We start from the raw sequence: 11,152 nt of genomic DNA, 5'->3' as shown, positions 1-11,152 counted from the left end.
AAACAGCTACCGAGTCCTTCACAGAGCAAGAGAGCTCCCATTTGGCTAAATCCCAGTCCTCCTTCCTACCTGAGGCTCTGAGGCCCCAGGTTTAATCCCCAGAACCACCTCGAGCCAGAGCTGAGCAGGGATATGGGAAAACAGAGACAACAACAACAAGTCCTTCTGTCCGCCTGAGGAAAACCCCAGCAGCAGCCCCTGCTGACAGAACAGGGGGGAGGGAGAGGAAACGGGAGAGGCTCAGCAGTAGAGAACAAGACTTGCACACGTTGCGATCTGATCCCCAGCACCTGCCAGAAAGGTGGGGGTGATCTGGCCTGCCAGTTCCCCTCATAGAAATCAAGATATGGGCTGGGGAGACAGCATAGTGAGGAGACTAAAGACTTGTCCTCATGAAGGCTCTGTCTCAGGTTCAGTCCCTAACACCGCCATGAGCAAGGCTCTGATCTTTTTTTTTTTTTTTTACCAGAGCACTGCTCAGCTCTGGCTGATGGTGGTATGGGGGATTGAACCTGAGACTTTGGAGCCTCAGACATGAGAGTCTCTTTGCATCACCATTATCTACCCTCTGCCAAATGAGCTATTAAAAAAAAAAAAAAGTAGACAGTGGAAATGCCAGAGCTGGGTTCCCCTGTGTGTGGCTTGTTGCTTTCCAAACAAACTTAAGACGCTCTCTTGACTTTGTGTGAAGAAAAATATCTTGAGTAGGACTCTCCACAAAGGTAATCACAGAGTAGATGCTTCAACAGGGAAGTAGAAACCTTTGCAGGGGCAGCCACCTGCAATGGGCAGGGCTGGTGACTGCAGACCCGGGTGGAAGCAGCAAACGTGCCACAGGAAGCAGAAGAGTGTTCAGAAGCGGGGTTTGCGCTTGCGGCCGGTGTACTGCGTGTCGGGCCGGACCTCCCTGTGGCGGAGATGGGCACAGCAGTGTGTCAGCGGGAAGGGGACCCTTGGTGTACAGGCCAGCCTCCGGGTCCTTCTGCCCTCCTCCCTCGCCCAGCCCCCACAGCACTCACTTGCCCTGCCGCCTCCTCCGCTCCTTCTTCTCCAGCACCCACTGCCGGCTCTTGCGCACCACCCGGCACCTTGTCCTGTGGGAGACCCTGCACGGGGGATGAGAGATGGGTGACAGCCTGGCGGGCACCCCAATGGAGGAAGTGGAGGACTTCTGCCCAGTGAGTTTACGCTGCTGGACACTCCCTCCCTGACACCTTCTGGGTCTGTGACCCTGGGGGAGGGGGTACACTCCCCACTTCAGGGGCTGCCTGGCCAGACTGACACAGGGGCCCCCCAACACAGGCACAGGCCACCTGAGCCCCTTGAAACCACACATGTCCGAGGTCGGAAAACGAGGCTGCCCAACTGGCGGCAACCCCCACGATGACCCTCCCAGGCTTGATCTTGGCCTTTAGACCTGCCGAGGGGGATAGGCCCTTCCCCCCCAGCTTCATGGCAGTGAGGCCCTGCAGTACTGGGGTCTGTTTCTAGCCTCTCTGGAGTGGCCCCTTGGTGGGCGTCCCCAGGCCAGACGCACCTGGACTGTGCACAGAAGTGAGATTGGGGGGGGGGGGCAGGATGGCAGGATCCACTGGCCAAGACATGGGAAAGCAGACATGCTGGAGCCCCATGTAGAAAGGAGGTAAGTTTGGGGTGGGAACCAAGAGTGTGGGGCCATAGAGACAGCTCAGCTGGTGGAGTGCAGGGCCTGGAGGCCTGAGGCTCCTTCCAGGCACTGTATGTAATGGAGTAGTGCCCTGGCCTCTTTTTCTCTCTCTCACATGTAAAACTTCTGAAACAAATAACATCTTTTTTTTTTTTTTTTTTGTTACTTTTTTGTTTGTTTTAATGGGAGATAAAGATACAGCGAGTCCTGAGCCCTTTTCAGCTGTGGCTGAGGGTGGTGCTGGGGATTGAACCTGGGCCGCGGCGGAGAAGCCTCAGGCAGGAGAATCTTTGCATCACCATTATGCTGTCTCCCCAGCACTAAAATAAATCTTCAAAAAACAACCAAGACCACTGTTTGTGGTTCAGGAAGCAGAGGCGGAAGTCTGGGAGCAAGTGGGGGCGGTTTTGGTGAGGGAGAAGTGAGGAGTGAGTCAAGACGGCACCTAGGCAAGTTAGGTGAGGACAGATGGTGGGCAGTGGGCGAAGTGAGCCCCACTGTGGCCAAAGGCTTGGTCGTGGCCTTTTATTTTCTGTCATCACTAGCTGATCCACAGCCCAGGCCGCCCAGCCTGCAACTGAAGTGGGCACAGTCCAAGGGGCTCCAGGCCCTCCTGCCACCTTGGTATTACCGTCAGCACCGCAGCTCCACCCAAGAGGCTGGAGAAGGCAAAGGCGTGGGGCTGCCCTGCCACTGCTGCCTCGCTCCTCCCGGGTCCAATGTGGGTGCCTTACCTCTCACTGGTAAAGGTGGACTCCTCAGCCTCCTCCTCCTTAGCCTCGCTCAGCCCCTGCAGGAAGCACAGTGCTCTTAGCCCTCTCAGGAGCACTCCTAGCCTAGAGGGCACGGGTCCCCAGCCCCACCAGCAGAGACGCCCCAAGACACAGGCCTGCCAAGTCAGGCTCCTTCACCTTTGGTAGAAACGTCGATGGCCCAGAAAATAGACAGAGGTAGAACCTGAAACGAGAGTGAGCAGAGTGGAGGTGGAGAGAGATCCAGGGGCAGTGGGGGCGGGGGGGAAAGGATTCAGGCCCTTCCCACTCCCCAGCCTTGCACTCACTTCTTGGCCTTGGCACTGTTGGGGTAGTCTACCACCACGCCGCCAGTGAAGCCAGCCTTGGTGGCCTGCATGGTGATCAGCTCTAGCTGGGGGGAGCAGGGCACAGTCAAGTCAGCTAGGCTCCACATTCCACCCCAATTCCCTCCCCTCAACCCCCAGAACCCAGTCAGTCCCAGAATGGAGCAGCCTGGGAGAAAGAACTGAAGGTTATCTGTGGTCTGGGAGGTGGCACAATGGATAAAGCACTGGACTCTCAAGCATGAGGTCCTGAGTTCAATCCTTAGCAACACATGTACCAGAGTGATGTCTGGTTCTTTCCCTCCTCCCATCTTTCTCATTAATAAATAAATAAATAAATAAAATCTTAAAAAAAAGAACTGACGGTCCCTCCTTCTCCATGGGGGAGACTGACAACTTCTCAAAGGCTAAGCCTCCCACCTCCTAGCTGCTTGGGGTTCAGAACACAGTCCTGTTGATTTATCTGGCAAGGGAGACAGTAACCCCTGACTGCCTGCCCCATGGTGCCATCTTATGGCTCCAAACTAGATGAATGTCCTCTCATCTAGGGCCCTGCAAATCCCGCTTCTCTTCTGTAGGAGGTCAGATCACCAAGCACCATTGGGGAGAACCGCCCAGGAGCACTCTGGGTTTGCACTGCCTCCCTCCTACCCACCAGCAGAAGGTTCCATCGTGAGTGGTGTCCCACCAGCAAAAGGGCAGGTGTCCCCTGCACCCCGTCCCCACACCCCCAGTAGCAAGGAGGCTCACCTGCTCTGTGTTCTCGGGATATAGCTGCAGGACAGCCCGGGCTCCACGCATCTGTGAACAACAAAAGTCATGGGCAAAGATGTCAGACTGGCCCCCCTTCCTGTTGTTCCTAAGCACCCTCTGGGTCCCCGCTGTGGTCTGGGCACTGTATCCTGAGGGATAAGGAAGAAATGGCTATAAACAAAGGTACCTCTGAACCCTGGTGAGTTCACATTGGGTCGGGGGGGCACAGCTAACCCACAGTCTAAGAAGATAAAAACAAAGGAAAATCAGTGGTCTGGGAGGTGGTGCAGTGGATAAAGCATCAGACTCTCAAGCATGAGGTCCTGAGTTCGATACCCAGCAACACATGTACCAAAGTGATGCCTGGCTCTTTCTCCTCCTGTGTTTCTCATTAATAAATAAATCTTTTTTTTTTTTTTAAAGAAAATCAGCAGGCCGGGGGAGGGGAGTGAGTGGTAGCACAGTGGGTTAAGCGCACGGCTCGAAGCTCAAGGACTGGTGCAAAGATCCCACTTTGAGTTCCCGGCTCCCCATCTGCAGGGGAGGTCACTTCACAAGTGGTGAAGCAGGTCTGCAGGTGTCTGTCTTTCTCTCCCCCTTTGTCTTACCCTCCTCTCTCCATTTCTCTCTGTCCTATCCACAGCAATAACAACGACAACAATAACAAGTCAACAAAAATGGGAAAAATGGCCTCCAGGAGCAGTGGATTCACCAACCGAGCCCCAGCAATAACCCTGGAGGCAAAAAGAGAGAGAGAGAGAAAGAAAGAAAAGCAAGAAAATAATCAGTGGCCTGAGAGATAGCACAGCAGGTAGAATGTCTGGCCTACTGCGTGAGGCCCTGAGTTCGATCCCTAGTGTTGGACCAGTGATGCTCTGATTCTCTTCTCACATTTGCTCATTAGGAGCCAACTAAATGGGGTTGGGGAGACAGCATAATGGTTATGTAAAGAGATTTTCATGCGGGAGTCGGGCTGTAGCACAGCGGGTTAAGCGCAGGTGGTGCAAAGCACAAGGACCGGCATAAGGATCCCCGTTCGAACCCCGGCTCCCCACCTGCAGGGGAGTCGCTTCACAGGCGGTGAAGCAGGTCTACAGGTGTCTATCTTTCTCTCCTCCTCTCTGTCTTCCCCTCCTCTCTCCATTTCTCTCTGTCCTATCCAACAACGACAACAACAATTTATAATAACTACAACAATAAAACAACAAGGGCAACAAAAGGGAATAAATATTAAAAAAAAAAAAAGATTTTCATGCTTGAGGCTCTGAAGTCCCAGGTTCAGTCCCTAGCACCACCATAAGCAAGAGCAGAGCAGTGCTCTGGTAATTCTTGGTGTGTACCTTTCTCTGTCATTAAAAATAAATGTGAGAAAAAAAATTTTTAAAAATAATAAATGTGGGGGAGGGTGGGGGTCAGGCGGTAACTCAGTGGGTTAAGCACACGTGGTGCGAAGCGCAAGGACTGGCATAAGGATCTGGGTTTGAGCCCCCAGCTCCCCACCTGCAGGGGAGTCGCTTCACAGGCGGTGAAGCAGGTCTGCAGGTGTCTATCTTTCTCTTCCCCTCCTCTGTCCATTTCTCTCTGTCCTATCCAACAACGAACGACATCAACAACAACCATAATAACCACAACAAGGCTACAACAAGGGCAACAAAAGGGGGAAAAATGGCCTCCAGAAGCAGTGGATTCATGGTGTAGGCACTGAGCCCCAGAAATAACCCTGGAGAAAAAATAAATAAATAAGGGCCAAGTGGTGGCACACCCAATTAATTGTTCACATTACAGTGTGCAAGGACCCAGGTTCAAGTCCCTGGTTCCCATCTGCAGGGGGAAAGCTTCACAACTGGTAGAACAAGGCTGCATTTGTCTCTCTCCCTGTTTATCTCCTTTTTCAATTTCCCTCTTTGTCCAATAATAAATTAATAAAAACAAAATGACTAAATATAAGGACAGGGGAGACAGTATATGGTTATGTAAACAGATTCTCATGTGTGAGGCTCTGAGGTCCTAGGTTCAATCCCCCACGCCACCACAAACCAGAGTTGAGTAGTGCTCTGGGGAAAAAGGAATGACTAATTTTATTTTATTTTATTTAGTTATTTTATTTTATTTATTTATTTATTCCTTTTTGTTGCCCTTGCTGTTTTTTATTGTTGTAGTTATTATTGTTGTCATCGTTGTTGGATAGGACAGAGAGAAATGGAGAGAGATGGGGGAAGACAGAGAGGGGGAGAGAAAGAGAGACACCTGCAGACTTGCTTCACCGCCTGTGAAGCGACTCCCCTGCAGGTGGGGAGCCAGGGCTCGAGCCGGGATCCTTACACTGGTCCTTGCACTTTGTGCCACCTGTGCTTAACCCACTGCGCTACAGCCCGACTCCCGGAATGACTAATTTTAAAAGAGAGAGAAAAATCAGCAGCCCAGGAGATTGTACAGTGGGTAAAGCACTGAACTTACAAGCAGGATGTCCCAAGTTTGATCCCTAGCACAGCATGTGCCAGAGTGATGCTCCAATCCCCCCCCCTCCCATATCTCATGAATAAGTAAGTCTGTGGCCTGGGAGTTGACGCAGTGGGTAAGACACTGAACTCTAAAGTGTAGCCCTAGGTTCGAGCCCCAGCACCATCTCCTCTCCTGGTGCTGTCCATGGATGGTGGAGAGGTGTTCTGGTGTCTCTCCCTCTAACAAATGGAATAAAGCTCAGTTGGGGAGGCTACTCAGTAGCATGTGTGTGTGATGCCAGGTCTGTTCCTGGCCTCACGCTAGAGCACACACACAAAAATCAGTGTGTGTCAGGGGTCGGGTTAAACGCAGCAGGTTAAGCGCATGTGGCGCAAAGCACAAGGACTGGCGTAAGGATCCCGGTTTGAGCCCCCGGCTCCCCACCCACAAGAGAGTCGCTTCACAGGCAGTGAAGCGGGTCTGCAGATGTCTATCTTTCTCTCCCCCTCTGACTTCCCCTCCTCTCTCCATTTCTCTCTGTCCTATCCAACAATAACAACAACAACAATAGTAACAACACCAATAAACAACAAGGACAACGAAAGGGATAAAAAAGGCCTCCAGGAGCAGTGGATTCGTAGTGCAGGCACTGAGCCCCAGCAATAACCCAGGAGGCAAAAAAATCAGCGTGTGTCATTTTAGTGGCACAGTAACTGAAGACGTGCTCAGGCCTTCATCAGATCCTTCTGCAGGTTGTGAGGAGGGACACCCCAAATCCCCCACTCCACCTGCAGGTCCAGGGAGGGGGAGGCAGCCAGCCCAGATGCAGAGGAGCGGTTCGACTCACCAGCACAGAATAAAGCGATGAAAAAAAGCAGTACAGGCGTTTGGCAGGATGGTCGGACCTTTTGTTGGCATTGCAGAGCCACTGCACGGCCGAAATGCTACAGGAGAGAGGAAGGGGCCAGTCAGGAGAGGGACTGAAGTTCATTGCTCCCCCTACACTTTTGGGACTTTGAACCCCAACATCACATGGAAGCACCACAGCACCAGACGAAGCTCCCCAGATAGAGATGGAGGAACAGTGCTGTGGTCTCTCCCTCCGTCTATACATGTACATCTAAAATGAAGAGAATGAAAAAGCTGTTTTGGAAACAGTGCTCTCTCTCTTTAACATAAGCTTAAAAAAAAAAAAAAGATTGGGAGTTGGGCGGTAGCGCAGTGGGTTAAGTGCACGTGGCGCAAAGTGCAAGGACCAGCATAAGGATCCCGGCTCAAGCCCCCCCTCCGCTCCCCACCTGCAGGGGAGTCACTTCATAAGCGGTAAAGCAGGTCTGTAGGTATCTCTCTTTCTCTCCCCCCCTCTGTCTTCCCCTCCCCTCTCCATTTCTCTCTGTCCTATCCAACAACGAAGACAGACAACAATAACTCCTACAACAATAAAACAACAAGGGCAGCAAAAAGGGAATAAATAAATAAATAAATATGTTTAAAAAAAAAAAGGACTGGGAGTCGGGCTGTAGCGCAGCGGGTTAAGCCCAGGTGGCGCTAAGCTCAAGGACCGGCATCAGGATCCCGGTTCGAGCCCCCGGCTCCCCACCTGCAGGCAGGTCCCTTCGCAGGCGGTGAAGCAGGTCTGCAGGTGTCTGTCTTTCTCTCCCCCTCTCTGTCTTTCCCTCCTCTCCCCATTTCTCTCTGTCCTATCCAACAACAACGACATCAATAATAACTACAACAATAAAACAACAAGGGCAACAAAAGGGAATAAATAAATAAAATAAAAAATATAAAAATTAAAAAATTTAAAAAAAAAAGGACTAAAGGTCCCAGATTCAATCCCCAGAACATGTCTCTGCCTCAGAACATTTCACTCAATTGTTCCTGAAAAGCAATAGCTCCCTAGAAATGCTTTCCCTTCAGTCTTGCCCCCAGACCCGTTTTCACTCCTTCCCCAAGCTCTGTTCGGCATCCTTCCCGATTTAAGTCATGAATGCAAGGGCTCTACCCCAAGTCATTAAACCTTGGCTCCCTTCCCTACCCCCCAGCTCCCTACATGCCAGAGACCCAGCAGAAGTGCCCACAGACGACAAAGAAGAAAGCTCTGGTGTTGTAAGATCTGTTTATCGAAACTCTAGGCACTGAGAGACAGACTGCTTCCAAGGGGGAATGAGGTGGTTGCTGGGGCCTCCCCTCCCCAGCCCATGAAGCAGCAGGGTCTACACAACCGGGGCTTCACTATGCAAACAAAGCAAAGTACACATGGGGGCTTTGCTCTGACCTTTGACACCCGGGATCTCTCTGGGGATGCACATCCTTAGCCACTTCCTGAGACTGCTGACTCTGGTGCATGGCCTTTTGGGAAGCGTGGGCCCCGAGGACCAGAAAGGTGACAGGAGGCCTCTCACCTGATACAGCCGTCAAAGGAGCCTGGCCTGAAGGGGACTCCTTGGCCCATGTCTCCCAGGAGCAGGTCCCCCTCAGTTTCTCGGTCCAAAGCTGCGTCTGTGGGAGAAGGTAAGAGGACTAACTGCGCCCTGCACACGGGGCAGACGAGCCCAGGGCTGGAGGGTCCCCTTACCCAGCATGGCGGAGCTGATGTCCATGCCCACCCAATAGTGCCCCTCATCAGATACGTAGTCTCCACTTAGCCCTGTGCCACAGCTGGAAGACACAACCAAGATGAGAACTCAGGAAGGTGAACAGCAGCTGCCCACTCCAGCCCTGTGCAGACTAAGCTGCACCCCCAGACCCCAGGCTCACCCAATGTCCAGCAGGTAGCAGGGCTGGCCCTCAGGCAGACAAAGCAGCTCCAGTGCGCGGGCGGTCATCTTGGTCTGGATGTCGATCATCCGGGAACTGGGGAGGCAGAAGCATTAGCGAGCAGAGAGGGAGTTTTAGACCAAAAGCTCATCCAGAGCAAAAACAGGGCAGCAGGCAGAGAGCACTCACATACTCAGAGCCCCAAAAGTCCCAGGTTCAGTCCACCATAAGCCAGAGAGCTGAGTGGTACTCTGCTCTCTCTCTCTCTGAAAAATGAATCTTGATGTGGAACAAATCTCCTAGCTAACGACCAACTACTGGATATTTTCAACTCTATCAGGCTTTCATAATGTATCACTTAAGAACTTATCTTCTGGGGCCAGGTGATGATGCACCTGGTTGAGCGCACATGTTATAGTGAGCAAGGACCCAGGTTCAAGCCCCTGGTCCCCACCTGCAGGGGGAAAGCTTTGTGAGCGGTGAAGAAGGGCTGCAGGTGTCTCTTTGTCTCTCTCCCTCTCTATCACCCCTTTCCCTCTGAATTTATGGCTGTCTCTATCTAATAAATAAATAAAGATAACAAAAAAAAAAAACCTTAAAAAAGTTTAAAAAAATAGATTAAAAAAAAAAAAAGAACTTATCTTCTGGGAGAATTATTCACTAGAGTTCCTCATTTAAGGATCAGCACTACAATGGTCCGGGAGGTGGCGCAGTATAAAAAGCATTGGACTTTCAAGCATGAAGTCCTGAGTTCAATCCCTGGCAGCACATGTACCACAGTGATATCTAGTTCTTTCTCTCTCTCCTCCTATCCCTCTCATTAATAAATAAATAAAAATTTAAAAAACAGAAAGAATATATAGTTTAAAAGAAAAAGGATTGTGGTCTGGGAGGTGGTGCAGTGAATAAAGCATTGTGCTCTCAAGTGTGATGTCCTGAGTTCAGTCCCCGGTCTTATTCTTTCTCTCTCTCCTTTCTCATAAACAAAATCTTTAAAAAAAAAAAAAGAAGAAGAAGAAGAAGAATGGAGTCAGGCAGTAGCACAGTGGGTTAAGCGCACGTGACACAAAGCGCAAGGACCGGAGTAAGGATCCTGGTTCGAGCCCCCTGCACCCCACCTACAGGGGAGTCGCTTCACAAGATGTGAAGCAGGTCTGCAGGCGTCTTTCTCTCCCCGTTTTTCCCTCCTCTCTCCATTCCTCTCTGTCCTATCCAACAACGACATCAATAGTAACTACAACAATAAAACAAGAGCAACAAAAGGGAATAAATAAAATAAATATTAAAAAAAATATATTAAAAAAAACTGTTGCTGGGACTGGGTGGTGGCGCACCTGGTTGAGCGCTCACATTACAATGCACAAGGACCCAGGTTTGAGCCCCCCAGCCTCCACCTGCAGGGGCAAAGCTTCACAAGTGGTGAAGAAGGGCTTCAGGTGTCTCTCAGCCTCTTTCTCGTTCTATTTCCCCCTCCTCTCCCAACTTCTCTGTCTCTGTCCAATAATAAATAAAACTTGCTACTTAATGACAACAGGACCTGTGCAATTCTCCAGTGTTCAATAACCCTGTCCTGGATTCGAAGTTGAATAAGAGAACAAATGTCTGTGATATGTATGTATGTATGTATGTATGTATGTATGTACGTACGTATGTATGAATGATAGGGATAGAGAACCAGAGCATCACTCTGGCATATCCGTTGCCAGGGATCAGGCTCGGGACCTCATGCACTCAAGTGGCATTCTATCCACTGTGCCACCTCCCAGGGCCCCTTGTTGGTGGCACTGTCTACAGTACCACATCCAAAAGGGTGAGCCCGGGAGTCTCTGCTCCTGCCTTTACCAGCTAAATGACTACAGTTCCATAAACACCGCCTCCTGTGAAAATAAGGCACGCTACACTGACAGATGTCTGGAGGACTTCGATCGTGCAGATGGGGCACTCAGTAAGCATTCAGTGAATATTATCTGCTCCCCGCAACAGCACGGGACCCCTGTCTCCTGCCCGTTTTACCTCTTTTCCAGCAACCCACGGTCGCTCCAGTTCAAAACAAGACACGAGAGCCCCCTATCCTTCACCTCCAAACCCCCAAAACCCTCTTGTCCCCCAGCCACAGCGGCGATCTGGGGGACTCTCTGGCCCCCGCCCCCTGGGCGCCGCTCCGCATCCAGGCTCCTCTCACTTGCGCATATATTTCTGGGCTTCATTCTGGTCGTAAAACTGCCGTAAAAAGGAAAGAAAAGAAAAGGGTGGTCGGCAGGGAGTACAGACTCGAATTTCCTAAGGAAAGAGAGGATACCCGCAGACCGGAGGCCTCACCAGCTCCGGGGGTCCGCCGTGCTCTGGCCTCCGCCCGCGACACGCCATCCTCACGCCTCGGCAGCGCTGTTAAGAACCCGCTTCCGGGAGCTTGAAGTTTATGTCATCGGTTCCGCGACGACCTAGTAATACGC

The 11,152-nt window shown here is 51.3% G+C and overlaps 1 protein-coding gene and 1 non-coding gene across 3 annotated transcripts; both read right to left on the bottom strand.

Annotated features, from left to right (window-relative positions):
* Window positions 1–675: 675 nt before the first annotated feature.
* On the bottom strand, window positions 676–11,140 carry BUD23 (BUD23 rRNA methyltransferase and ribosome maturation factor). Of its 2 annotated transcripts, XM_007517957.3 has the most exons (12): window positions 11,019–11,140; window positions 10,882–10,919; window positions 8,700–8,795; window positions 8,518–8,600; window positions 8,345–8,441; window positions 6,787–6,883; window positions 3,495–3,545; window positions 2,727–2,812; window positions 2,578–2,623; window positions 2,401–2,456; window positions 1,020–1,106; window positions 676–907 (listed from the first exon to the last, which is right to left on the bottom strand). In XM_007517957.3, exons 1-12 carry the CDS (start codon window positions 11,064–11,066, stop codon window positions 853–855), a joined length of 840 nt encoding a protein of 279 aa, XP_007518019.2. In that variant the 5' UTR covers window positions 11,067–11,140; the 3' UTR covers window positions 676–852. The 2 variants fall into 2 exon arrangements, with proteins under 2 accessions (XP_007518019.2, XP_060029475.1); XM_060173492.1 differs by lacking the exons at window positions 10,882–10,919; window positions 11,019–11,140 and adding an exon at window positions 10,713–10,747.
* On the bottom strand, window positions 1,333–1,466 carry LOC132533274 (small Cajal body-specific RNA 20). The gene has a single exon (XR_009545167.1). It is a non-coding gene; the product is annotated as a small Cajal body-specific RNA 20 (non-coding RNA).
* Window positions 11,141–11,152: the final 12 nt, after the last annotated feature.

This window comes from Erinaceus europaeus, chromosome 15 (assembly GCF_950295315.1).
Source record: "Erinaceus europaeus chromosome 15, mEriEur2.1, whole genome shotgun sequence".
Classification (NCBI taxonomy): Eukaryota; Metazoa; Chordata; class Mammalia; order Eulipotyphla; family Erinaceidae; genus Erinaceus; species Erinaceus europaeus.
Note: the sequence above shows the minus strand (reverse complement) of the source record. Positions and strands in the feature narration are given on the sequence as shown.